General features: G+C 45.8%; 6 protein-coding genes across 6 annotated transcripts; 2 read left to right on the top strand and 4 right to left on the bottom strand.

Moving 5' to 3' along the window:
* Positions 1–317: 317 nt before the first annotated feature.
* H6S33_006348 (uncharacterized protein) lies at positions 318–8098 on the bottom strand (the record flags this gene model as incomplete). Its single annotated transcript, XM_044838038.1, has 9 exons — positions 318–737; positions 801–1634; positions 1701–4259; positions 4313–5827; positions 5883–6059; positions 6120–6987; positions 7045–7229; positions 7290–7433; positions 7547–8098. The coding sequence occupies 9 exons, from the start codon at positions 8096–8098 to the stop codon at positions 318–320; spliced, it is 7254 nt and encodes a 2417-aa protein (XP_044689875.1).
* Positions 8099–8994: 896 nt separating this feature from the next.
* H6S33_006349 (uncharacterized protein) lies at positions 8995–13442 on the top strand (the record flags this gene model as incomplete). Its single annotated transcript, XM_044838039.1, has 9 exons — positions 8995–9242; positions 9309–9439; positions 9498–9555; positions 9623–9666; positions 9733–9777; positions 9923–11872; positions 12020–12666; positions 12807–13092; positions 13168–13442. 9 exons carry the CDS (start codon positions 8995–8997, stop codon positions 13440–13442), a joined length of 3684 nt encoding a protein of 1227 aa, XP_044689876.1.
* A 1760-nt stretch (positions 13443–15202) lies between these two features.
* H6S33_006350 (uncharacterized protein) lies at positions 15203–16195 on the bottom strand (the record flags this gene model as incomplete). Its single annotated transcript, XM_044837691.1, has 3 exons — positions 15203–15660; positions 15731–15973; positions 16036–16195. The coding sequence occupies 3 exons, from the start codon at positions 16193–16195 to the stop codon at positions 15203–15205; spliced, it is 861 nt and encodes a 286-aa protein (XP_044689877.1).
* Positions 16196–18335: 2140 nt separating this feature from the next.
* On the bottom strand, positions 18336–19159 carry H6S33_006351 (uncharacterized protein; the record flags this gene model as incomplete). Its single annotated transcript, XM_044837692.1, has 2 exons — positions 18336–18415; positions 18502–19159. The coding sequence occupies 2 exons, from the start codon at positions 19157–19159 to the stop codon at positions 18336–18338; spliced, it is 738 nt and encodes a 245-aa protein (XP_044689878.1).
* A 2805-nt stretch (positions 19160–21964) lies between these two features.
* H6S33_006352 (uncharacterized protein) lies at positions 21965–23677 on the top strand (the record flags this gene model as incomplete). The annotated part of the gene is made up of 6 exons (XM_044837693.1): positions 21965–22103; positions 22193–22447; positions 22534–22804; positions 22886–22930; positions 22999–23166; positions 23224–23677. The coding sequence occupies 6 exons, from the start codon at positions 21965–21967 to the stop codon at positions 23675–23677; spliced, it is 1332 nt and encodes a 443-aa protein (XP_044689879.1).
* A 1601-nt stretch (positions 23678–25278) lies between these two features.
* On the bottom strand, positions 25279–25587 carry H6S33_006353 (uncharacterized protein; the record flags this gene model as incomplete). Its single annotated transcript, XM_044837694.1, has 1 exon — positions 25279–25587. One exon carries the CDS (start codon positions 25585–25587, stop codon positions 25279–25281), a length of 309 nt encoding a protein of 102 aa, XP_044689880.1.
* Between the last annotated feature and the right edge of the window lie 1577 nt (positions 25588–27164).

The raw sequence follows: 27164 nt of genomic DNA on the forward strand, positions 1-27164 counted from the left end.
AGAGAGGAGATCGCTCGCTGAGTGGGTATTTTTTGCGACGACAGGCTTAAGGCAAGAAAAACAAAATTAGTCTGTCAAAAACCAAAATTCGACAAAACAAAAAAATGATAGTAATAATAAAAATAAGAAAAGAGATGCAATTCATGAAAGAAGAAAAAAAAACCATGCAGCCGTCAGTTTATATCCAGCCCCGTCTGTACCGCCATATCATCCCACAAACATTAAAACATTCATACACTCCATGCCATGAAAACCCTTTACCTGGTTAAATTCAACGCTCCCCTTACCAATATGCACCAAAAGCAATTGAATCCCATTTACAAAAAATTAACTGAATGCCGTTTTGACCCTCTCCTATCGCTGTCGTCATCGCCCATCTGACTTAGAGCGGCCATGGTATTACTGCGACTGTTGGCGTTCCTATCCAATCTCATCCCTTTCCAGCCCTCGAGCTCCCGCTCAAGTCTAAGGCTCTTTTCTCGCTCCTCGCGTGCTTCACGTTCTGCCCGGCGAGCAATCAATTGATGCTCTGAATGTGCTGCCTCTAACTCTTCGATTGTCTTGAGTAGGCGCTCAAGCTTTTCTTTACCCTTTGTGACCTCCTCCTCGAGTTGTATGGCGGCCTTGTCTCGCCTCTCAATTTGAGTTTGGAGGTCTCGGACTGTACGGTCAACGTTACGAACCGAGCGCTCGCTCTTATTTCGTTCTTTCTCTTGTTCATCAAGCAACTTTTCAAGCTGATATGCCCCAAAACGTAAATTAGAAGGTTACAATAAAATAAAATCGAAAGGATAACGTACCTCTTGAACACGCCCGTGCAAAAACCTAACATCATGAGATGTGGTCGAATAGCTTTTGGTTTCCAGGTCTACTAATTTCAGCTGCAGGTCCTTCACCTGCTTTTCCAAGGATGCCCTCTCCTTGTGCAAACTGACATTGGTTTCCCTCTCCGCTGCGATATCGCGCTGTGTCTCGACTGCCAAGGCCTCAGCCCTCCGCATCTTCTCGACCGCCGCCGCCGCGACATCTTCTTGCTGCTGCAGAGCTCCTTTGAGATCAAGCAACTCCCTATCCATACCGGCTGCGTTGCGCATCGATGGACTCTCTCCATTGGCGAGGTCTTCAAGCCTTTGATTAGCTTGAGCCAGTCTCTGTTCGATACTACGTTTCTCCTTCTGGAGCGCCTCTCGTTCTGAATTCACTTCATCAACGTTGGTGCGGAGGCTCCGGACCTGGGCGAGTAATGAGACCACACGACCTTGAGCTTCATTGTGTGCAGCAACAGCGTCATCATGGGATTGCGAAAGATCCTGAAGCTTGATTTCAAGACGAGACTTCTCTTTGGCCCATGTAGAGCTATTGAGAACTTCGTCATCCCACTTGGCACGTAGATCTTCAACCTCTTCACGAAGACGTCTATTCTCCCCCCTAACTTGGAGGATATTCTCACGCTCAATCTCCAATTCGCCATTAAGAGTGGAAAGTTCGGTTTGATATTTCTTTCTTGTCTGTTCCATCGAGCTCTCCTTGTCTTCGAGATCAATTTCACGCCTACTGCGGTAGTCATCGAGCTCGTTCTGCAGCCTCTTCTTGGCTTGAAGGGCAGCAGACAAATCTGCAGAAAGATCCTCAACCTAAAAAAAGTAGTTTAGAAACCCACATTCTTGGGATACGGCGCTAAAATTGGTGGAACTAATTACCTTTTCGTCATAGTGCTGGTTTTGTCTTTGTAGGTCCTCTATCAGTGATTCCATCTGCTTCCTTTCGGCCAGCACCGTTGCCGCATTCTCTTCCGTTTCCTTTGCTTGACTTTTTGCAGCCGCCTCAGCTCTTGATGCCCTAAGCACCAAGATTTCTGCTTGCTCGAGCTTGTTGAAGTACTCATTGCTACGCAGCTTGTAAAGATTCAAGCTTGCTCCAAGGTCCGCGACCTTCGAGGACTCGGCGTCCAGGCGAATTTGCAGGTCCGCAAATTCATTTAATAGCTGGGTTCGACTAACCTTATCTTGCTGCTGCATTGCGAGTGCTTCATCCAGCTCCGTCTGGGTCTCTCTGAGATCTGTCTCTATTGCAGCCTTGGCGGCCTTGACCTTTTCAAACTGATCCTTTGCTCGCCCAAGATCTGAAACAGTCTCGTTATATACCATTACTAGATTGCGTCGGGATTGCTCCTGCTGGCTGATGAAATCATACAATTCTTCATGGCTCTTAGCTTGGATATCCTTTAGGCTAAGTTCGATTGAGTTCATTGAAGCCTCAAGCGCAGAATTCTTTTGGTCGGATTCATCAAGCAAGTCGTGCAGGCGGTTATTCTCGCGCTCCAGCTTTAATGCTCGCTTAGCCGATGGACTCGCTTCTAGCTCACCCTCCTTCGCATTTGCTCGATCAATTTGGGCTTGAAGATGTTTGTTCTGCATTTCCGCAATCTGCAGCTGGTTTTGAACTTCTTCAAGCTCAGAGGCCAGGTCCATCCTTCGTTGGAAGCTAATGGTATCCATAGTCTTGTCTGTCTTTTCAGAATCGAATTGATCTTGTCCAAAGAGGCTCCGTCTGGTAGGCGTCGTCTGGTTGGAATACTGTTTGGCGTTGAGTGCTCTGCTAAACGGCCGAGAAGATCCGTTTGCGGGGGCGTTATTCTGATCCATCTCGTCGAGCAGAGCTCTCTTAGATGACGTATGCATATTATCTATCTCTGCCACTTCGTCTTGGTGCCGCTTCCTTAGCTCCTCAAGATCCTTCTCAGCACGTATACGTCTCTCATTTGAAAGCCTTAGGGCCTGGTTTGCCTCATCTAGCTTTGTGGCCAAGTTGAAAGACTGGACGATACTCTTCCTGCCAGATTCCCAGTTTTTAGGTTGTATACCTTCAGGGTCGAAAACCTTCTGGAGCACAAGTAGTTGTTGGCGGCAATCCTCGAGCTCGGAGTTGGCAGTCGCGAGGGCACTTTGGATGTGCTTGGTATTTACTTGTGCCTGGGCCTTGACTTGTCTCTCCATCTCCAGGGTTCTATTTGCCTCTGCAAGCTGCAACTGTAGGCTAGATGTTGTCTTCTCAGCATTCCGGGTCGTTTTGTGTTCGCGTGCAACTTCATGATTCAAATCTTCCAAATTCAGAGATAGCTTCTCTTTCTGCTTTTCGAGAGCACGCATCTGGATTTGCGCGTCTTCGAATTGCTTCCGATATTTTCTCGCCTCTTCGTCAGCCTTCGTCCTGTCAGCAGTCAAGGCAACAATCTTGTCGCGATACTGTTCGCTTGCTCTAGCGTTTGCCTTGCTAATTTCGAGGTTCTTTTGCTGTATCTTATTTTGCAAGGCGCGGTTATCATTTTCTGATGCCATAAGACGATTTTTCACTGCGTTGGTTTCCGAATCCATCCGCTTTCTCGACTGCTCGTAGGACTGGCGTGCTCCATCTTGCTCACTGACAACTCGGGTAAGTCTAGCAACTTCTGAAGCTAATCGTGCGCGTTCCGATTCTGCAATAGAAAGGGCCTCCTCTTTTGCCTTCAGATCCTTGTCTAACCTGGCCTCCTTCTCTTTGGCTTGCCTTGCCAAACTTTTCTCAATCTCCGATTCCGCTTGTAATCTCGCGTTGTCAGATTCAGCAAGTCTGTCGCGAAGAGTCTTCAGATCCGCTTGAAAGTTTCGTTTTTCTTTCTCGGACTGAGATCGAGCTTCAAGGGCACGACGAAGAGTATCTTGCTGTGCATAAAGCTCTTTCTCAATCGTAAATTTCGCTGTAGTAATAGCGTCATGATCCCGTTTTAGATTGGCGAACTTATGTTCGCTTAGTAGGGCAATATCAGCTCGGGATTGCCTCTCCTTATCTAGCTCGGCTTGGATTGCCGCCAATTCCTCTTGTAATTCTTTGATCTGCTCGTCGAGAAGCCTACGGCCCTGTCCCGTCTTAGCATCTTCGGTGATTTTTGCATCAAGCAGTCTTCTGGCGTCTGCTGCCTCTTTCTCGAGTCTTGCACATTGATGCTTCAGTGTCTCAACTTCCGAATGGGCACTGCGGAGACGTGCTAGAATATCGTCGTGCTTCGAGTTGAGATGGCGCTTTTCATCATCAAAAGCAGTACGCTCAAGTTCTAGTTTCTTGAGATCCGCATGCAGTAGGGATAGTTCGCTTTCCTTTCGACGAATAAGATCCTCGTATCCGTTCGAAGTAGTTGATAAGTCACTCAGCTGGTCTCGAAGTGTCCTGTTCTCGTCAACAAGTTCCCGTATCTGCTTTTGACTAGTTTCAAGACTAAAGTTCTGCTTGGGAGTTAGTTGTGATATAATTTACTAATGCATGGACTGGGACATACCGTCTGGGCAAGCTTTTCATCTAGATCGTGATCCGACTTCTTGAGAGCTTCTTCATACTCCTGTAGCTTGCGTTCCTTCAAGTTGAGATGACTCTTCAATACATGAATTTCTTGTTCGAGCTTATCTTCGGCATCTCCCCTCTCAGCTCTTGCTGCCTCCGCTGCCTCGAGCTCGCGATCCAAAAACTCGATTTTTGCAGCCAATTCTCTCTTTTCATCCTCCAGGCGAGCAACCAAATCACCAGCTTGCTCCAACTCTTTTCTCCAGAGCTCTGCTTGCTCGTCTGTCTTCTTCTTCGCGCTCATTAACTCATCTATCTGGTCCTCTAATAAGTCCTGGTCCTCAAGAGCACCCGCAAGCTTTTCACTCAATTCAGCTTCCCTTTGCCTCATCCTCTCAAAAATTTCTTCCTTATCAAGTGCGAGGGCTCTTTCGCTTTCCAGAGTTTTTTGGACACGTTGAAGCTCTGTATCAGTTTTCCTCCTCTCTTCTTCAAGTTTCTGCCGATTCTCTGCCTCCGCTTGCATCAGGGCCTCCATTTTCTGTATCATTTCGTCTCTTTTCTTAACCTCATTTGAAGAATGAGATGCGCCCAAAAGCGGTTTCATCTTCATAAAGAGCTTCCACCAAGGACTCTCACAAAGATCTAAATATACTTGGAGATTCCTTTGGATTATCATTGTAGCCTCGGCACGGTAAAGCCGTTTCCTCGCGATCCTGCGTTGAAGATAGCCCCTTGCTATACTCTGAAAACGTGTGATAATCTCTCTAACTAAGGTGTCGCGCTTTTCTTCAAGCTCGGCCAAGACCCCGGCTCGGAAGAAGACCTTTGTTAAACCCACGCGGTAAAGTTGGGTATCAAGGTCTAGCTGCTGGAGCATAAGTTGACACGCCCTTTGACCTTCAAGGTAGCCTTTTGGTATTTTGGGGGTGAGAACTTCGTACCGTTGCCTGAATTCGGCAAATGGTAACCTGTTCGGGAATCCAGTCCTCGCAATTCGAATACCTTCCAACACACCATTACATCGAAGCTGATCTAGTACCAACGGTGCGTTTAGTTTTTTGGGACGCTTTTGGTGATTAGGGATGATACATCTGACGAAGTGGGGATGTGTGGAGTTAAGCTGAGCCATAAGACTTGTTAATTGCTCCTTGTGTCTTTGCGCTACCGTTCTGAAAAGTCCTTTCTTCACCCTGCTCTTAGCAACAGTTCCATTCTCGTTTGCATCTTCGGCGTAGTCGGCAAACAATGAGGCTATATATTTGTCGTGAGAAGCAGCAAGAAGCTTTGTAATGTTGTCGTTCAAAGGATCTTTGTTTTTATCTAACCAGCCTTCTGTCGAGTACTCTACCTCGGCAGCATAGTGGGTAAGCATGAATCCTTGCTTGAGAAGAGAACGTTTGTATTTTGGTGTCTTTTTATCCCAGAGAAAATGAAGCTTTTCGGTAAACGATTTGTCACTTGCTTTTGGCATGACACAATCTTCGTCGAGACACGAGAAAATACCAATAGGCTAAAGGCTCAATATCAGTACTTGTATGTGAAATACAACTTGGGGAGAAACCTACATTAGGTAATTCGATGAGGTCGATAGTCGGTTGAAGGTCGTGCCCGAAATCGATAAATTTCCATTCAATTTTTTCCCTTTCATACTCTTCCTGCTCTAGCACAAACATGTGGTGATTGAAAAACTGCTGCAATTTTTCGTTTGTATAATTGATGCAAAGTTGCTCAAAACTGTTAACCTATATGCAAAAGATGATCATCAGTGTTAACGCTCTGTTCAAGAACAGTACCTCGATTACCTCAAAAATCTCGAACCCAGCAATATCCAAGACACCAATAAACCCGTCTCCTTCGCCGCGAGTATCAAGTTTACTATTGACCATTTCGACCAACTTCCCAAACCCTCTTTCGTATAAGGCTTTTGCTAAGGCATCCAGACTCTGTTTTACTTGTTCCGCCGTTCTTGACTGATTGACCCATTCTCTACCAGCTTTAACGCGGGGCCTAAGTAATCCTTTTACAAACCCATCTACTGGTATACCCAAAACATGAGACACCCTTTCAGCTTGACCACGGTCCGGTAGTCGTGCATCTTCACCGCCTCTGCGTTCCGGAACGACTTCAATGTTGCCGATGTGTAAAACGGCGGCGATGACACGCAGAATAGATACTTGCTCCTCAGTACCAAAGCCCATAACATGGAACGCCTCCATTAAAGACCGGAACTCTTCAAGATCGTTCACGCCTGCGATAGTATCATTACTGTTTTTGATATAGTTCCACGCTTTGACATTCTCGTCGTCGAGGAGATACATTTCTTTCATCTGGCTGCTGGCTCCCCTCAATAGCTGATAAAAGACATGATAATTTCTTTCATCCCCACCCTGGTTGACGACTCGACTTTTCTCTAAGAGGTACCAATCGATGAAAGCGCCGGCTATCTGACCAGAACGGGTGAATTCGATACGTATAAATTTTCCGAAACGAGATGAATTATTATTGCGAACAGTTTGGGCGTTGCCAAAAGCCTCAAGGATAGGATTTGCCCGTAAAATTTGAAGCTCTAGAGTACCGAGTTGCTTCGACGAAGAGCTTTCGCTGGCAACAGCAGCAAGATATTGAATAACCTTCTTTGTATTCTCAGTTTTACCAGCTCCGGATTCACCACTATATGAAAAGTTAGCAGTATGTTTGACCTGGGATCCGCGAAGCGAAAGTACGTACGTGACTAAAATACTCTGATTCTCCTTCTCTTCCAGCATATTCCGGAAGGCGACGTCGGTAATTGCAAAAATGTGAGGTTTTGTTTCCTCTCTTGAGCGATTTTTGTATAGGGAAATGTAGTCATTGTTGTATATTGGTAATGCGCAGTAAGGGTTTACCGTTACCAAAAACAAGCCTGAATAGGTCTACAGAAATAATGATCGTCCATTAGCAATATTTCATGCACAGACATACTAAGGGCTTACATAGATTAGATCCGCTTGGTAACGCAAGTGAAGATTGTGAACTACAGAAGCTTCGTTAAGATGTGTGAGCTCGGCCATGTCATCAGCTTTATCAAACTTAGCCGGATTCACTTTATCGACATTATCAGAGTGAACATTTCGTTCCTATTAGACTTAAAATTAGTAACTGCTAAGACGTAATTTAGGCTTGAGACTAGATACGAGTCATAGTTCAACTTGTAAGGTCTCCATCCGCCCTAGCGCAAGGGAGTACACACCGTTCCGTCATCACATCGCACAGTAAGCATTCCATCTTCATCAAGAACAACTTCTCCCTTCACAAATGCCCTCTCAGGATCCCTAACCCATACCCATCGTCTTCCAGAGAAGTCACTATTCTCTCCCGCTATTCCTCCCGCTAAGCTCGAAGTGCTGTTTCGCCTATCATCCGCAGACTTGATAAAGCCTGGAGCAAATGTTCCTGGTGAAGCTTTCGAAACTGAGCTGTTACTTCTACTCTGCCAACTGTTTACAACAAGTGCGGAGCTAGGTCGAGAAGGTGCGGGTACGGAAGTAGGCGCAGATGTCGGCGTGGAAGTCAATGCCGCTGTCAGAGCAGATACTGACTGCCGGTGACCTCTAATGCCTGGCGTTGGCGAGGTAACAACATCTGGCGGAGGAGGAGGTGGAGGAAATATCGTATTGGACGGTGATGAGGAAGTCTTCTTGTGTACTCCTGAAGCAGGGCGACGCTGTTGCCATGATAATCGAGGTACATTATTTGAAGATCCTGAGGGTGATGAATACCCCGTTGGATTGAAGCCGGACATGATGGCCCGGGACGAGTGAGCTGAAACAATTCGCGAGGAATATAGTTGGGGATAGGCAAGAAAGATGAGAAGATTGATTGAGAGAGTTATAGTTAGCAGTACAGGTAACTACAAGGTGACCGTGTCCACAGAGACAGGTAAGGATGGCGGAGGGGCAGCGCACTGAACTAAGGAAGCGTCTTTAGGAAGTCATGTCCCCTGCAGGAGCAATCAGAGCCTCACAGTTGGCATACGATCAAAACACAACAATATTCCAATTTAGTGCTAGCGTAGTCCTCGTTAAGCGGTAACTGTCTACGGTACTGCCGTTACACAACGCTTCCCCGCTTCGGGCTTTAATTAGTCTTTACCTTAGAGCAGAACTTATATAATCAGCTTCGAAAGCAACTCTACTGCGACCAGTCTTTCCTCTCTTCAACGTCAAACTATCATTCATCCGATCAACAGAGATTGTGTGCAAAAGGTGGAAGGAGGCAGGGGAAGAGGAACTAAAAGTATGAAAGGAGAAAGATCGAAAAGAGAAGACTTCAGCTGTTAAAAGGCAGGGAGAAAAAACCGACTATTTCGCCAATAACACCAATAACCTATCAGGAAGTAATTTTAAAGCAGATATAAAATCGGGTCACAAATCCCCGCATGGTATTCACTTATATCACTGTCAGACGCAGCATACATTTGGATTGTCCATCTCTTTCTGCTAGTTCTGGGTTCTACCTGTGTTCCCTTGCCCTAGTGACTGAAACAACACGGGCCACATCTCTCGCCGCTATCCTAGTCATCAACCACTTCCTTCCCTCACTGTTCTCCCTCTTGTCGTCACATTCGCTTCCAGGCATCACACCTTCTTTAACATTTCTGAATATCATCAATAGCTTTGTTTTCGCATCTCGTCTGCGATGACGAACTACCCCCCGACTCCAGCATTTGGTGGCTTTCCACTTCCTGCTCCGAGGGGTCCACCTAGCCTAAATCAGGACCTGCGGAAATTGAGCATCAACAGTGCTGGCAGTAATAATACTGCATTGCCTTCACCGGCGCTTCAATCGCCAATGTATATGCCTAAGTTTACCAATATTAACAGCGCGTCTCGACAGCTACCCTCTAATATCCCATCCACCGCTTCCAACTCTACTCAAAAGATAATGCACGCGCCCCCATCGGGACTGAGTAAACAAAATAACCGGAGCGACGACAGCTTACTTGAAGATAGAGAGGAAGGGGAACTTTCGGATGCGGAAGATATTGAGGGGCAACATTCTAAAAAGCGCAATAATCGTTCTGAAAGCAGTCAACGAGATCGAGGTGTTGAAAATCAGCAAGGCAAGAATTTTGTTTCGCACGGTACATCCGTACAAATCACGACGAAAATAAAAAAACCAAATGCTAAAAGAAAATATAGGTATGAGAATCAACAGTGAAACCTCAAATAATTTACCAATATCCCGTTCGCAGACGTGGTAAGAACCTAGGGCCGGCGGGGGTTTTCCAGGGAAGTCTCGCTAACTTGTTCTGTATAAACTCCAGGAACGAACCTTATCGCAGGGAAGCTGCGTCACATACATCACAAGGTTGGCCCGCAAGTCAAAAAAGATCCTTTGACAATTCCTTTACTACATCATCTAAAGCTCTAGAAGGTGATCAACGCGATAAAAGATTCAATCCGCATAGTCAACCAAAAGGTACGGGAGATAGAACAGGTTTGATGCATTTATTTTGTGGCTCGTTCTCTCGCTTCCTTAAGGTTTAAGAAGTTTGGAGAGAAAGAGTCGCTTTACAGCCATTGAATTGAAACTTTGGTTTATACTGACATTTTTCTTTGGTTAGGAAATTTTCGAGCTTCAGGATCAGGGGCGATGTCATCATCTCCATCTGGGCCTAACAATTTCTCAGCTTCGTTTCATGTGGCCTCGAAAGGAATGCTTGTAGGTGGTAGCCCCACGCATCCTTCTACTCCCCATTCCCCATTGGAACCGACAAGGACTTTGACGGAACTGCGCAGTGAAGCTCAGCGGGCCGTATTGAATATGCTTCCCCTTAGAGTTACCTGGGGGTATATGGTCGACAATTACGAGATTGATCCAAATGTTTTAAAGATGGTATATACTTCTATCGGACTTCCGATCCCACCAGAAACACCTTCACCACCCCCAAGTGGTGATATTGATCATCCACAAGTAGCGGGTTCTAAAGTCAAATCAAGAGATAAATCATCCGATAGAATGGAGATTGATAAGGATGCGCAAGCAATCCGCAAACAACTCGAGAAAGACGCACGGGATAGGGAACGAAAAGAAGCCGAGGCTAAAGCTGCAGAGCTAGTTCGTCAGCGTGAAGCAGCAAAAGAAGAGGAAGAAAGAAAAAGAAGACTTGCAGAAGTTGAAGCCAAAAAGGAAGTGGTTCGAAGGAAGATTAACGAGATGGGTCTTCCTGGTAAATCTGCTTCCCCTGGTCTTCCACTCACACCTATATCGTCTACTCCTGTGGTAGCGGCCATTGCCAGAGCACCACCTTTGTCTCCACCCAAGCCGGAAGTGCCTAGAATTCCTGGCTTATTGCTCACACAGCTAGATGGTTCTTATTCGGAGTCTCGCCCTACTCCAGGAGTTGTGCCTCCACAGGGCGATATCATCATGAAAGATCCACTTGAACCAGTGTCCACCTCCAGACAATCAACCGCAATTGCTGCGGTATCTAATATATCTACTCCAACCAAAGCACCTTCCCCAGAGCGGCCCTACATTCACCGTAGGAAGAGACCGGTTGCATCTGATATGTATTCGGAGCCTATGCCGACAACTAAACGAAAGTTTGGTGACCATAGAAACGTAGAGCTAATCATTGACATATCTGATGACGAAGAGGAAGAGGAGGAGGAGGGCTCATTAAATGGTTCAGGCACCTCTCGCTCAACGCCTTGCGGCACAGATAAAAGGAGTGGGAATATTACCCCGCCACGTCTCCGCCCCAGTCAAACAACCCCTGTTGGGGGCTTTTCTAGCAATGGCACTTCGAAGCTTGACTCGGCAAAAGCGCTTCAAGCTAAAGAGGAGCAGATCAGAGCTCTGAAAGAAGCCATTCAAAAGGCGCAGGAGAAGAAAAAGCTTATTGCAAAAACCGGGTTATCGACACCAACATCAATTGAAACTCCAAACACTGGAGCGGAACCAAGTGACCCATCCCCTCTTACGCAAGTGCAGCAACAGCAGGTAACCGATGTAGCCATGGCGGTCTCGTCGGCTCTTGATAATGTTAAGAAACAAGACGAAATCAAACGCAAAGTGGAAGTTGAAAGGCAAAAGATGCTCATTCAAGTCAAGGAGGCACACGCCAGGGCAAAGGCGGAAGCTACCAGGCTCAAGGAATTGCAGAAAAGGGAACAAAAGAAAAAAATTGATGCCCTCTTAACAGAAATCGAGGAGATTGAGAAAGCTGAGGCCAAAAAAAAGAGGAAAGAGGCTGAAGAAATTGAAGCTGCGAAAATTAGGCAACGCGCGAGGGAGGAGAAGGAAAAGCAGCTGAAAGAAACCGAGAACGAAAGGCTGAAGAAGATGTTGGCAAAAGAGAGGGTTTTACAGGAATTAGCAAGAATGCGACGTGAAGAGGAGGAGATGGAAGCGAAGAAGGAGGCCTTAAGAGCAGAGTTAGCAGCCATGGAGAAAGCGGCAGATAAGAAGGCAGATGCTAAAGGAGAGTGCGATGAAATTGCAACAAACGCCATTTCTAAGAAGAAAGAGGAAATTGAGCAATTGAAGAAGGCTATGGAGGAAATCGAAGGTAAGACTCTCCGCATAATCTTTTACCACACCATCCACTACTGGTGGCTCTTATCGGGTTAACGCAGCTTCTTAAATCCTCTTGATCCTAACCTTAAACACCCTCATATCGAGCAACCGCTTATGTATTGAGTTTGTATTATCACAGTTGACCACGCGACCTTGAAAGACGACCAGAAATCATCCCCACATGAACAACTGTCACAAACAGGCGTCTTGGCGGATCGCCAACAAAAGGTAACGGATGTAACGGATGATGTTGTGATGGGGGATGATATGGACCTCGGGATTAAAGGGGACGGGACGGTAAGTCATGAGCAGGTTCAAGCGCCAGGAATGGATAGAACCGAAGTCGTTATCAGTCGTTCCTCGGTTGTATCATCACCTGTATCGACAAACACCTCAGATGATGCGATGGATGTCGACCAAAAGATGTTTGAGACCGAAAAGGTAAACAAAAATGACACGAACGTCGATGATGTTGACATGGACGCTAGCAGCGATGAAGATGAGGATCAGGAAAAGGGTAAAGAGATGAATACAGAATCAAGCAGTGAAGCGGACGAAACCTCAGACGAGGAAGAAGATGACAGTGACGAGGATCAACCGCAAGTAGAGCCAGCAGTTCTAGAAGAGCAAAAACCGAGACCTGCCATGCCAACCACTTATCAGATGTTGGACGACATTCAAGAAAAACCGGCAAATAGCAGTGCCGTAGATCTGGAGGAAGCTAATCTACAAATCTCAGTGCCCGAGCAAAGAAAACAGGCCAAGGAGCTCGTGGACCCCGCCAAGGTTTGCAACAAGACCACTTTACCTATACACCCTTCTATTTTTACAGCTCGCTTTACTTTTAATAAGATCCGGTGTTGGCTGACAATAGTTCCTTGCTCTCACTTTGCTCGTGATTGGCTATTTCCTTTGGATTTCAATAGATCACTTCTACAACCGCTGCCGTGAGCGTTACCAAGAAACAGGGAGATCAGAAGATCCAAAGACAACCTGAACACGTCTTCACACCTTACAAGTCACCACTGACTAGCTTCAAATCTTTTCGGTACCACCCGAACTTCCTCGCCTTTTGCCCAGGTGGTTACAGGAGCTTAACGTTTTCGAACCGCATCGACCCTACAAAACCGCTTTGCAGGTGGGAACTTAGCGGTGGCATCTGCAGTGACACCAGCTGCTTGGGGCAACATAAAAGGCAGATTGAGATGCCAGGTATATCCTTCCCCATTCTCTCTCACTGGGTTCTATGATATCCTCAAAGTGTGGCTAATAACTGCCGGATATTAGATGATGAAATTCTTGTCGAACTTGCATCTGTTGTTGAAGGCTCTACTGAGGAGGAGCGCAACAACTACAACCGTGGTCTCAGGCAGACGATTGCGTCTATGCGTGAGCAGGGGATCAAAGATTTTGAGACTGTCGTGACTGGTATCGCGTCTTACCGTAGACAGTTTCTTGGTGACGATACGAGGGTATTGAAATTGCCCCCATCTCAGCCTCCTCAAACATCCCAGCATCAACATCACCAGCAGCGGGGCTCTTCTTCTTTCTCTTATACGTGAGACTGTAAATTTCAATGAGGCGAACAGTGGTATTTTACCACTTCATTCTCCCGCCGGTATATTGAGTCATTCTTCGATTTCGGAAAGCATTTTTTTGAGCTCATTTTAGCACCATGGATACTGGGTTTCACATAAATAGGGTTCCGGGCATTATCTTAATGGTTGTGAAAGTTTATAAACTCACTTTCATTCTTATTTCTTGTAACTTTACATTCTTGTATTCATTTTACATTCTGGCCTTGTTCCCCTAATTAACTCGGGGTGCCGTGCGGGGAGGATCATTAAGGTAGTTCCTTGTATAGTTCAATTTAGAGTGACGAGAATACAAAAAACATTCCAGATATATCTTGTGGGTTTATCTTTTGGCACGATAGTTATGTCAGAGCTTGAGCTATGCCAATTCCCATCGGCAAGCGCGCCCCACCGCCTCAATGAGTCGCAGAGGTACACCCAGGGCTAATACGTTCCTCCAATACCCATTGGAGTAGGTGCGCTGATCGTCGAGGGGAGCTAGTCTATTATTGCTAGTACTTAGATGACCGTTACATTGTCGTCGTATTTCTTGTATCACCAATTTAAAAACTGAACTAGATAAAAGATTCGGATTCCTAAGTCGCTGAGTTCTATTCCCATCTAAAAGACCTGGTGGCCTCGAAGTCATGTAGTACCGAGTGAGAACCTATGAAGAATACACCAAAATAAGCTTCTATGAATGTGAGAGAAGTGCATGCGCAATATTTTTCTCACTACAGTCTGCCCTATAATTATAACTCACGAATACCCTTTGATCATATCCTATTTGAGAGCAAAGGTATAGATAGAGTGCCCCAGCACGCGGTCCTTTATAATTTAGCTCTAGTGGATACCCTGATGAGGTATCGCAGCAACGTCTTTTGTAACCCGTAACCCGTGCTCTATCTACATAGCAGGTCTGATATATATACCTAAAGGTACTGCTCATCAAAAGAAAAGCAAAAGCCCCCCATGCTATGCTTGCAACTTCTGATTAGTTAGCTTAACAAATACTTGACACTACTACTAGGATGATATGACGGCCCGAATCGGAGTCGGAAATCTAATCCTCCGGAATCAAAGGGAGGGCTATTTTTATTTGTCAGGGTATAAGTGCACTGGCCTACAATTTTTCTTCTTATTTAATTGACAGCCTTCTGTTGTATCACCCTATATAAGTCCGTATAAAAGAGTTCGAGAGTGAATGTGCAAGTAAATTCGCATGCGAAATAAGCACAAAGCTTTGATCGCGATCGGCCGGTGTTGAAACGTGGTACTTTACCATATTTTAATCATGTTTCTAGCTAGTGTGTTCCTACGTACCCGGGCCTGGATAAAACGTCATAAGACGTCAACATTGTCTTTATATATCCAGTACGAGAGAATATTAAAGATATTTTAGAGATAAATGGTATTGGTTCGCGGTGTTTTACGTATGCACATTGAAGCAAAAACAAGCCTCTTATATCTTCAATAATCCATGCAAGCAATCAATCAATCAATCATCCAATAATACATGCGGCCGATGACGAGTGATAAATCATGATGAAATTAACAGAAATCGTTCCCAAGTGACTTGTAAAGGCTATGGTGACCGTTATCTAATTACTACTAGCTAATAGGCATAATTTTTAGGTAGGAAATTAAAAAGAGGTTTCAAAGGAAATCTAGATGAGTAACCTCACCATACATCGCATTTATAATTAAACAAAAGAAGTCTTTTCGCCAAAAGAAAACCAAGTCCAGAACTATGCCATCTCCGTTGAGTTATCCTCGCACTCGTAGCCCTCACGAGACCTCACTGGCCTTCTCTCTTGCAAAACAGCAGCCGGATAAACCCAGTTAAAGATGACCATAACCGCCAGCATCAGTACTGCGTCAAACAAGTACAACCAAATCTCATTCTTCAGCAGATATCCCGAGTTACCCTGGATATACTCAATGGTTCTAAAGATGCTCCTGATTAGGATCGCCACTGAAGAGGCATACAGAGCATACAGAAGCCCTATCCAGCTGGTCTTGAAGCTAAATGCTGAATTGGCGAGGGATAGCGAGACGCCGGTCGGGTTCCGGTTGATCCGGCGATGGAACACGACACTGGCAAGGAAGAAGAAACCAAAAAAGATGATTTGGACGAAGAGACCGACGAGAACCAGTCTCTCGCCATTTTTCATGCCATCGGCGCCTTGGGCCATCATTCCACCACCTAAAAGGGAGTTGGGTTAGAATCTTTAGAATACTACTCGAGATTATTCTATGGCAATGGATAAACGTACCACCAGCCTGCAGTGTGAAACTGAAAATGTCACCGGCAACAAAGATCTTTGTGAGCCATCTGAGCCTGATAAGGGAGTGTTTCTCTCCGTCAAGGAGGGCAATGAGGCGGCCAAGAATCATGTAGATTGAGGCGGCAAAAAGAGCGGGCGCTACGAGGAGGAGAAGTGTTTGCATGATGTACGGCCCGAGAGATTCTGTGTCATAATGCGAGAGAATTCGACCTATGTAACCCATTATCTGGACTTGGAGATCGTTAGTTTATGGCTGGTCGAGCATAGAGGGGCGAGTGAAGGGAGTAAAGTACATATTCCTCCGATAAGAAGTGGAATGAAGGACCATGTTCGTGTACGGACGAGTTGAAATGCGTGGTATCCTGTCGAGGCTCCGAAAAGAAGTGTGAAGAGGACCGCCGCGAAGAGATTGGGTGTGTAGTGGTAGAAGACGAAGTCACCGTGTTCGCTCATGTTTCCTGGTATCTATGAATATGTATTTCTGACTACCGATTTGGTGTGTGATATGTTGATATTATAAGTAGGATTAGATACTATCTGAAAGAAAGTCGAGGAGCTTGGTACCAGAACTATAAGGTTATGTCGATGCAGAATTAGAAGATAATCACATATGTATTTATACAATTTCCCAACTGTCAGAATAAAGAAAGCCCTAATAGAGAAGATTAACCGAGATCAAATTAAGCAGTACGGGAGGTAATCTGGTACCAGCTATAGGGGGTCGGTCCCAGATCACTCTACGTAAGTCCGTACTAGCTAACTAAACTAATCATTAATTACCAAACGGGGCTAAATGAGTCCCTGATTTACTGCCAGCACTGCCAGCATTATCGCAGCTGAACCAAAAATCGTTTATCATTAGTAGATTTTTTTTTTGTTTTCGTTTTCGTATTCGCGTTTGCGTTTACGTACATCTGCACTGCACTGCTGTGGGTAAGAGTGTGAAACTACTGGCTTAGGCTGTGTGGCCGATACACTAAATGACAGTGCATGAGCCGGAGGTCCGGGGTTTAAGTCTTCCCTTAATAGCACCCCCTCGCACGCGTATACATATATACATGTACATACTGCTACTCTAGTTAACGGTCCAGATATCCATGCTGCTAATACGGATTTTTAGATCGGCTGTGGCAATTGACAAGACAAGATTTCAACTCTCGCATAGCCGTCGTGTTCCTATCGCATTCGGGTTCGCGTTCGCATAGTGTTCGAGTACAAAAAAGCGATATCAAGAATACGGAATACCGTTTCTAAATAACCCAGGAGTATCAGTGTAATAGGCTCTCGCCTTAAGCCTGGGATCCATATATATATAGATTTTTAAAGTACTAGTACTAACTAATCGCCGAATATTGGTTCTCAATCATTAAATCCCCTACAGTTCAGCTCTCTTTTCACAGATGTATGTTACACCAGACAATATACCTGAAGATTCCCGGATAAAATAGAGTTCCAAATCTTAGTCTTATAATAGAACACCTAGAACTCGAGAGGATCGGAAGAGCAACAACGTCGACAAGGATCTTGAGACTTTGCAGAAACTCTAAAAGGACTCGTATGCGATCCCCCGCCCCCTCCTCCGTACAAAAGGAGAAATATTGAATCTTATCCGTACGCGTAGACCTTATAATTAAGCTGTCAGTGCAGAATCTTCTTTGTGGTGGCTAAAATCCGCAGCAAATTCATGCAAGTGATTGGTGAGGATACAACCATTGATAAAGGACTCGGGATAAGGAATTTATTGGCAGAGACGCTCGTTCTGGCTCGTATATATATACGCGTACGGCACATACTGTTCCGCGGTTTTGTGGTTAGAATACCAGTTTTGTCTAAATTTCGCGGAACTCCGTATTACTCCGTACAAGATACATCTCCCCTTATTATTATGAGAACAAGATCATCAAGGATCTTGGTGCTTCTCGAAATATAAACAAAACCCCGACACCGTACTTTTTTACTAGCCCTTGTGGCGCATGTTTGATTCCGAATTGTGAAGAAAAATGTAACGGCATGAACTCACTATTTGTGCTGTGTAGCCGCGTGTACCTGCTAATGTTTTTCCAAAGTCGTTCAATCATGGAATCTCACTCATATTTAACGACTGTGGTGTCATCTGTGGAACAAACAATTCCGTGCGTTACCATAACTCAAACGCGTGCAGCCGGTATGCATATACGCGCTAAATATTTAAGCTTATTTCACCTGCACGTTTTTGTTCTCTCCACCGGACTCCTGTGACGTGCAGTTCATGAGGCTTGATAGATTTCGATATCACGTGGCATCCACATGTGCATTACCCTAAGCTTGGCGTCATAAGACAAGTGACAACGGTGCTCAATACCTAAGAGTATCTATCCATCTATATATACAGTGATTTCTTAACCAAAAATTTCATTTACATAGCAAAAATTGATATGAGCGTGGTGACTCCAGACTTTTCTCTCGCTAAACCCCAATCCAATCCTCAAACTCCATAAAAAAACAAATAATGACAAAAGAAACCCAACAGAGAATGGTTGGTGCATGAGACATGTCATGGTCGTTGACAAGAATCTAATAATTAGCTGGCAATCCCGTGATCGATACCGTTCGTCTATAACGAACCCTGTAAAGCCCGAATGCACATTCCCGACACCAACACCATCCTTTCTAGATTCCTCTCGTCTATTTTACCTAAATAAGAAACAACCACTTAGGCGCGCGTTCGCTTGACAAGCCTGGGGGCTGAAGGGCTGAAGGGCTGAATTTGAATTTCTTACCTAAGAAAGAACCCTTCGGTGCCGGGCGAACACCAAACACTTGTATATTCTCTGCATCCATACGGGCCAACACATTCCTTGGTTTGGCAGGCGATTTCGGCGATTTCGGCGTTGGTGATCGTGGGGTCGCTGCTGGAGATACCGTCGTGACACTGAAAGTATAGCCCTTCGAGGCCCCTGGCTCTGGCTCCCACGAAGCTTGGATATTCGGATCCTCTCCACTCGCAGGTGTGAACTGAAATGTTCCTGATGGCAATCTCTCACAATTCCAAGTCGCTTCATCAAAGAACTTCACAAGAAGCTTCTCAGGTTCCTCTGGGTTCTTGGCAGGGACCCTTCTGATGCTGGCCAAGATCTCAGACTTTTGAACTAGATCTTCCTCTTCCCCGTCCACTGTTGCGACAATGAGGATGTCTTTTGCGGTGACATTTCTGAAGCACCCTGCTAGACGTCGTACGAAGGACCCCCCGCAACGGACATCGTATGCAGGTACTAGTCTTCCTCGGGTACCATCAGTTGCCACAGTCGTCTTTTGGAGCTGTAGCAGCAAACGCCTGTTGGGGAGGTGACGTTTAAAAAATGTTCCTGGAGCCGGATTGGCGAGGAGGTATTCTGCACGGATCTGTTGGGAGTTGCTGTCAGGCCGATTTGAGGACATGTTCGCTTGAGTTGTTCGGAGAAATCTTCTTTGAAGGGGGGCAGAATTTTGAGCTTGAAGATTCCGTCGGGGAATATATATCTGAAGGACCACTGGTGGGGGGTGGCGTTTATGCTAATATTACGGCCGGGGCTGGATAAATAATTGAGTAATTGGTAATTGATTATGAGAAACAGGGAATAGAAATCGTTTTGAGGTAACAATGATGTTTGCGTAGAGGAGAGGATCAGAAGATGAAGAAGCAGATGCTTGGTACTAAGGGCCTCAATAAGATAAGCTTCCTATATGGTTCCTTTATCCCCAAGTGCGGCTGGATATCATACCGTACACACGAGGAGAAGCGAGCCATCGCACCGAATAAGAATACAAAAAGCCTCCCCTCCGCCAGTTTGTTAGTTCCGCCATTTTGGTCTAACCCGAATTGTTGGAATGTTAGGGATGTTGGTTACCGCGCCGGCCGTTGCTTGTACAACCAAGCCTCCTGATGTGACTCTACTCATGTACGACAAAGCTGCGCTTACTGCCCCTCTCGATGCAGATGTACCCAATGAAATAAGTAGAGTGCTGTCTTCATCACCAGTACGAGCACTAAGTACTTATGAGCACGTGCATCTCACAAGGCTGTTGCCCAGTTTCTTCCGATAATGGTAATGCTAATTCCCCGCTTGGGTCCTTCTGGAGCCCCGAACTGTTCAGGCTGTTTTGTGGTTTCTTTGTTTTTATGATGCTTCTTTGTGTACTTCGTGCATCGAATCGAAGAACAGTTTCTTTGTACGGGTACGAATGAGCATTCCGGAATATTACACAGTCTGTGTCATTGCAAGCGGAAATCTCCGGGTCACATAATATTTTAGATATATCAGTATTGGTATGTCACTGGTATATATTATCGCAAAAGGTGTGGGCTTTTCTGGCAAGCCAAAGTTCGTATAAAGATGATAATAGGCAAAGTTTCCTAATGGAGCCTTACATAGGTAGCTCTGGTGATTGCAAGAGAAACTGATTTTATTGCTATCTCCGTTTTCAGCAACGCGGATGCATCGCTTTTGATTATCCCACCCCCACCCCCACCCCCCCCCCCCTCTTTCTTCCTTTCGGATGAGCTTCGAGATTAGAGTCAACTTCAGTAAAATGGCTGGTCAAATTGGAGCCAGCGAGGCAGCACAAGGGTCAATAAGTCGCTGGGGCGGCAGCCCAAGCAGAACCGCAGCAATGGTATTTGCCTTGGATTTTTGTATCGGTGCGTACTGCTGCCATGTGTTTTAGTCATGTGGATATCGTATCTGGCATTATTCGCGTTCGTATTCGCCCCATTAGTAGTTCCCTGGACTGCTGCAAGGCAGATTTCAAAGGTCGGACAATCAACAGCTGTGATCCTATTTACCAGTGATGACAATAGGTATGTTTCCGAACTATATCCATTGGTAGTTTAGGTCCTCTGGGTTCCAAAGCGTTTTAACCGTCCTTCGGCCTTCTCTCCACGCTGCCACGATTTACTTGATTTATGGTTCTTGCCAAAGTCCAAAGAGACCTATCAATCCTTAATAGGTAATGATACTTCTTGCGGGGGATACAATTTCCTTTGTTATGCAGGCGGCAGCAGGTATATTGCTAACCAAGAGTGGCATGACCGATACAGGCAATACGCTAATTCCTGCTGGCTCTGCTTCCAGCTGTTCAGGCCTGTCTTTTCAACATCGTGTTCGTGTCCGCCGTGTTAAATTAAGTTAACACTTGAATAATCCCAGTATGGGTATACCAAATCTGGTACCTCTCTCCTTTGAAGACTGCAATGCTTTTCCTTCATATTCTGTAGACATTGTCATCTACTGGGTATTTTCAAGATTATAAAGTTCCCTGAAGGCCACAATGGACCGCTCCAAAGAAATGGGTTGTTGGTACGTAATATTGCACAAATGTTTAAATTTCTTATGCAGAAAATGTCGTGATAAGAGCGCGGGGGAAACGATAGGATGTGGCTGAGCTGTCAAGAGCTAGTGGGGCCAGTTCTTTTATCATTAATTTTTTTTTTTTTTTTTCTTTCGCCGAATGCCGGTTATGATGCTACTGCACACCTGGAAATAAGCTTTAGCATGGCTGTTTGCAGAACGGGGTTAGATGTTGTTACATGTAGTGTATGCATACAGGTACATAACTGTTCGGGGCTGATTCAGTCATGGAGCAGTGTAATTATGCGTGACACAGTCTCGTAACAGCTTGAATATCAAGAAATCCTTGTGGTTTCATACCTTCTGCCTTAGGAATGTTCTTGAAAACAACGGTTCTCGGTCCGTCCATCCTGGTTGATAATCGTGGCTTGGCCAGGAAGCACCCTGCTGTGGCTTTTAGAGGAAATGATAATGCCTTGAAGATAGTACCTCTACTACTATTAGTGATACCTGCCCCCCCCTAGTACAACTCTCAACCTTTCTTCTCGTCTCGGCGGAGAATCGAAACTCAATTTGAGACACCTGTCGTCAGGCTGACCCAGAGCTTGGCTATTGATGTCTTGGTCACAAGCCACTACCAACTCAGAATTGATGCTTGTCCCCTGACTAAGCCGTGTATGTGTGTAGCCGCGCCCATCGTGAACTACGCAGGTTCCCTAAACCACAACCACACCTTGCTATCAACGACGCCGCAATAATTCCACCCAGCTCACCAGATAGATCCCTTCAGTTAGTTTCGATATATACCGACGATCTTAGAGAACGCTCTAGTCAAGCAAAGTGAGAGACAGATCCTTGAGCGGTTAGCTCCCAACCTGGCTCTCTCTCAGCTCTCTGCCAGTGTTTCAAGTTGGAGATGGCAACAGAGGTAACGGGAAGAGTGAAGAGGGGAAACGGGAAACATGCAATGAATCGCTGGGTTGCGGCTTTCATGCCTTTTGTAATGGCGGGTCTTGCTGGTTATGCAACGTGGGTTCTGGTTGTTTTAGTGTGCAGTGTGTTCCCCCTTCGTCAAGTATTCCGCGTATAGAATGGAGCTTTGCCTAGATAAGCCTTGAGATCGTTTACTAACCTGAAACTATAGTTAAATATCTAATACTCTCTGAGCATCGAACAGCTGCTGGTGCCGTTACGATTGCTCTTTACTTTTTCTTCTTTCTCCCTTTCGTCGCTGCGTACCTGAGGGTCTTATGGACCATATGTATGGCTCCAGGGTTTGTGGAGAAAGGCCAAGACCCCGATGAGGCTATCAAAAACGAGAAGTTTGGCGTTAGTGATAGCGACGCGGAGATGGGACTTGGTAGTGCGCGGATAGAGCAAGGAAGCTTTGGAAACAGAGGTACATCACGCCCTCGTGCCGCCATCGGTACCCCCTATTGTCCAAAGACATCGTGCACAAGGACTGCGTGTTTACAAATGATCCAGATGGAGCAGTGACAGAAAACACAATCCCAGAACTGAATATAACCCCTCCACCGCCGGTCGCACAACCAGGTCGGGAAGTTTCTGAGACGCCAATTGCAAATTCATACACGCTCACTCCACCAGTAATCCACCAATCTCAAGCTCAAGCTAATGATAGACCTACGACGTCCTCCAGTACCCTTCACGGGCATTCATACGATGCCTTCGATGCTGAGTCCCGCGCTGAACTCCCGGAACCAGAAAACTGTATGGACTTTTATGGAAAGGATGTGTATGTTTGTGAACCAAATGGCAGACCCAAGTGGTGCTATCACTGCAACTGCTATAAACCAGACAGGTCTCATCATTGTAGTGAAATCGACCGATGCGTGTACAAAATGGACCATTTCTGCCCTTGGTAAATTCCCTAGGGTCTACTACTTAATATGAATAAGACCGTCATGCTGATATTACTATCATGGTCAGGGTTGGTGGCATCGTGGCGGAGTCTTCCTACAAATTTTTCTTTCAAGTCGTCGTGTATGGCGCATTCTACTGCCTGTACCTCATAATCTCGCTGGCATATTTCATCCATGAGCATAAAGAAAACCATGGTGGTTCTGTTGACGCGAACTGGCTGGTTGCGCTCGGACTGTAAGGAATTTTCGTTTCAAACCTCTATCTTCCACCTGCTGATATGTCTATCCTCAGATCATGTCTATTCGGACTTTTCTCCTGTGGGATGGCCATCTCGACAACACAAATGATATATCGAAATCTCTCTACAGTCGATTCGCTCTCACACACGGTCAAGGTGTACCAGCTTGCAATCCATGACCCCAACCCCCCACCCGCACCAGGACCCGGAGGTCGCCCACTTGTGCACCGAGTGTATCTCCCCGAACATCCTAAGGAAGGACAAGAGTCTAGATGCTTCGCTATCGTCAATACAAAACAGGGAGAAAACCCATGGAGGCTGGACAACATGCTTGATAATTTCAGAGAAGTACTAGGATATAGCATTTGGGATTGGTGGCTACCAATAAAACAGAGCCCATTGGTAAAGAAAAACAATGGTGGAACGTGGTATAGAATGAACGAAAGGCTCATAAAGAGGCTTAAAATCGAGGCCGGTATTGAAACCGGTACTACTGAAAATGTTTGAGGGCGGCTTATTGTTTTGCGGTTTGATATTTTCATTCTCATATATTAGCGTGTTGGCTTTCTTCTTCTTATTGAGGTGTTTACAGGGTTTTGCAGCTTGCTTATCCAGGCTCTTTTTTGATATTTTTACTTCATTGTTATTCTTACTGGCCTATGGCTGCCCTTCATTTAACTCGTAATTTTTCGTAATCACTTTTTTTTTATTCCCTTCTTGTTTCTGAAAGCCTTTTTGTGTTATAAAAATGGATAGTAATCGGGTGTTCGGGAATACGGTGTTTTTCCTTTTTTCTTTCTTTTTCTCTCTCTTTTTTTTTTATATTGTTTTCCGGGATGCTGGTCTCAGCATGCACGTTACCTCTCTAGCTGGGCATTATGGAGGATTTCTTGTTTTGTACTTTTTAACTGGGGAGGGGTTCACTCGATTTGAGTTCATTAACGTATATATAATATGGTGTTGATGATTGAAATTGTGATGCGATTGATAGAGATTTCTGCGATGGCTTGCCAATGTTTGGTGGGCAATGATATATTTGACACTATAGCCACACTAGTTGATATCATTAACCTCAACTGATCTAACTTGATGACATCACCAAGATAATAGTATATGTGTTTAGGCAGATTATATGCTTATCAAAGATGTTCGAAACCAGCCACAGCACTAACACTGTTACAGACTTTTCCTTCCCAGTTACATAATCAAGGGTCAAGGATCAAACACACAAGATCGACGTGTGCATACCAAGCCACGTTGATGCTCGCCTGAGGATGGCTAGGCGCACACCACCCAAGGTTGGAGGTCGCCGTTACACACATCCCTGGCACCAAACGTTCTCGGGATTGTGAGTCAAGTGCGATTCGGCAGCGATGGGCCTAATCAAGGAAATTACGGTTATGCTGCCGGGATGAGAACCGGAGCCCGAAGACCGAGCCGAGATTACGCGTGGCTCGAATCAGGCCAGAAAGTGCAGGCGGAGAGAGTGTTGGCTGTCATTTGAGGGGGGGCTGATGGGTATGGCCTACCGGGGATCGTTAGGGATTGATGAGGGGCGAGAGGGGTTGAGTGGTTGAGTGGTTGAGGGGGTGGGCGAGTGATGGGCAGTGATGGTTGCGGCCGTGGCGGTTGCGAGCAATCTCGTGGCTAAATGGCCGGATTGCGTTGCACTTCCTCGTGCTCTCATTGGGTGGTTGTGGGATAGCTATAGTGTGTGATGTAAGTCTCATCATCAATAACTATCGTATAAGTAGAGTATACGAGAACGAGAGCGGTCTGTAACGATACGATAGGGGGCTTGGTTAGAATACGCAGCTTCAGCTTGGTCGCACAGTGGGCCTGTTGGAACCTGTCGATATATTACTCCAGCTGCATGCAACATCATGGGCGTCGCGGCACTATTCTCTGGGCACAGCTTGGGGTGTTTTCGAAAAAAAAAGCAATCAGTGTGCTGCCAGACTGAAATCCGAGCCGGTAGTCATAGCCCATCACTCGGTAAAATTTTCCCCCTTCCTAACTTGACAATATTTCCTATTCAATACCTTGCAGCCCTACTCCATGCCAGAACTTTAATTACAACTATATCCTACCCCTCAGTTCAAAAACACCTACGGTACAGACTCCGGCTGAGGACCGCTATCCCGGCTCTTCTTATACGCGTCCAGCGCCTCCGAGATCTGCTTCTCCAGCTTCACGGCCTTCCCCTCCGCATGGCTAATCTGGGCCTCCAGCTTATCCAGCTTCGCTGCTAGCGACTCCTTGGTAGCCGTTAGAGTGGGACTGGCACTGCGGGCCATACATGCGAGGTTCTCGGTGAGATGCTTCTGGTGGGCGAGCAGGTTGCGTTGGTACTTTTTCAGGATGTCGAAGTTGAGGTACAAATGATCGAGGTACAAGTGTTTAAGGGGAGCGCTCATACTCCTGGCCTATGTTAGAGGTGGTCGGTGTGCTTTGTGGGTGAAGGTTGTTGTTAGTGATGCGTATGCATAGTAGGACGCCGGTGTATAAATAATCAAGCGGGCTTTCGTCCCTGGTAGCATATAGAATTGTACCGCTAATAGGGCGGGCGACTGCGTGGTCCTTGGGTGTTCAAAGTTTGTGTTTGATTTGATTCACGTGGTGGTTAAGGTTGGTTGTTGCGGATAAGTACACGAGGCAACTCGTGACATCCACGTGTGTGGTGCTGTCGAGTGATACATTATGACTCACTCGCTCCTCGCCAGATTGGTCACATTGACAATCACATCGATCAACAAGATACATAGGCTACCCATATCTCATTATAGTCATCCACTTCTGATACAACGGGAGAAGATGGAAGCGAGGACGTATCTGAGTGAAACTTTGATCTACTCTTGACCGATAACCACCGTCCCCAGCTCGCTGGTTTGACACGAAAAGACACCCAAACTTATGATCTGTTAAATGGTAGATTAAACTTTTGCTGGAAATACTCACTTAGAAATTAGACCTAAATGATCAACTCAAGTTTCATAAAACAAACGCGCAGATAAAGGAAACGAATGCGTTCATACCGGCAGCGCAGTAGATAACACAAATTTACAACACACCAGCCTCGCCGATGGTTCCATAAAGGGACCTTTAGACTGTACTTAATATGTACGGCGTCCATTAACATTACTTGATCTTCCAAGACCCAATATCTTATTTCTACCTTTCTATGGTGCCAAGGGAGAGTGGGCTTGGCTCGCAGATCTTTATCTTTCTTATCAATCAACTTCGACTTCAAGTAATGATGTCTACTAGCGGGTACCGCTAAGAACATCTTTACCATCCATTCCAGCGCACATTCTACCTTGGAGATTCGCTAGAATAGGTAGAAATAATAGGAAGAAGGGGTTCGAATCCTCACGGAGCTTCTTTTTTTTTTTTTTTTTTTTTTTTTTGAGCTGCGGGGATATAGACAAATCGTGAGAGCGAGAAACAACAACTATCATAAAGGGTAAAAACATAGGGAAGAAGAAAAGAGAATTAGTGGAGGCAAACTTTGTCAAGCTTGGGTTATACGTAGATAAGATTGTCCGTACGGGTGGGCGCATCTATCCATCCAATCCATCCCCATTTTCCATCTAGAATATCCCACACCTTAGAGCACCGTCTCAACCAACCCCGGGCCAGCCACAACTCCACCGCCAGCTCTCGAAGCCCCCGAAGCCCACTCCCCACCCCCGAAGCCACGAGAAATAGCTCTCAAAGCTAGCTATTCCCACTATCTACTCAGCCCAAGCCGGTCGTACTACAACCCACAAACCACACACCGCCGTGATTTCCAGCTAGTTCCAGGCCCATTTAGAACCACCGCCCTCCCTCCCTCTCCCCCGTCCAAGAACCCCCCTCGGTGGTGGTGGTGGCTACTACGGGTTTGTCATTATAACTACTGCTACGTAGGTTACTGTGACCAGAACACTGGGTTCGTCTACCAAGTTCGCCGGCATATCACTTTACCTAATTCCGCCGCCCAGGACCCCTAGTG

This window comes from Morchella sextelata, assembly GCF_020137385.1.
Source record: "Morchella sextelata strain SCLS chromosome Unknown scls_20, whole genome shotgun sequence".
In the NCBI taxonomy this organism is placed as follows: domain Eukaryota; kingdom Fungi; phylum Ascomycota; class Pezizomycetes; order Pezizales; family Morchellaceae; genus Morchella; species Morchella sextelata.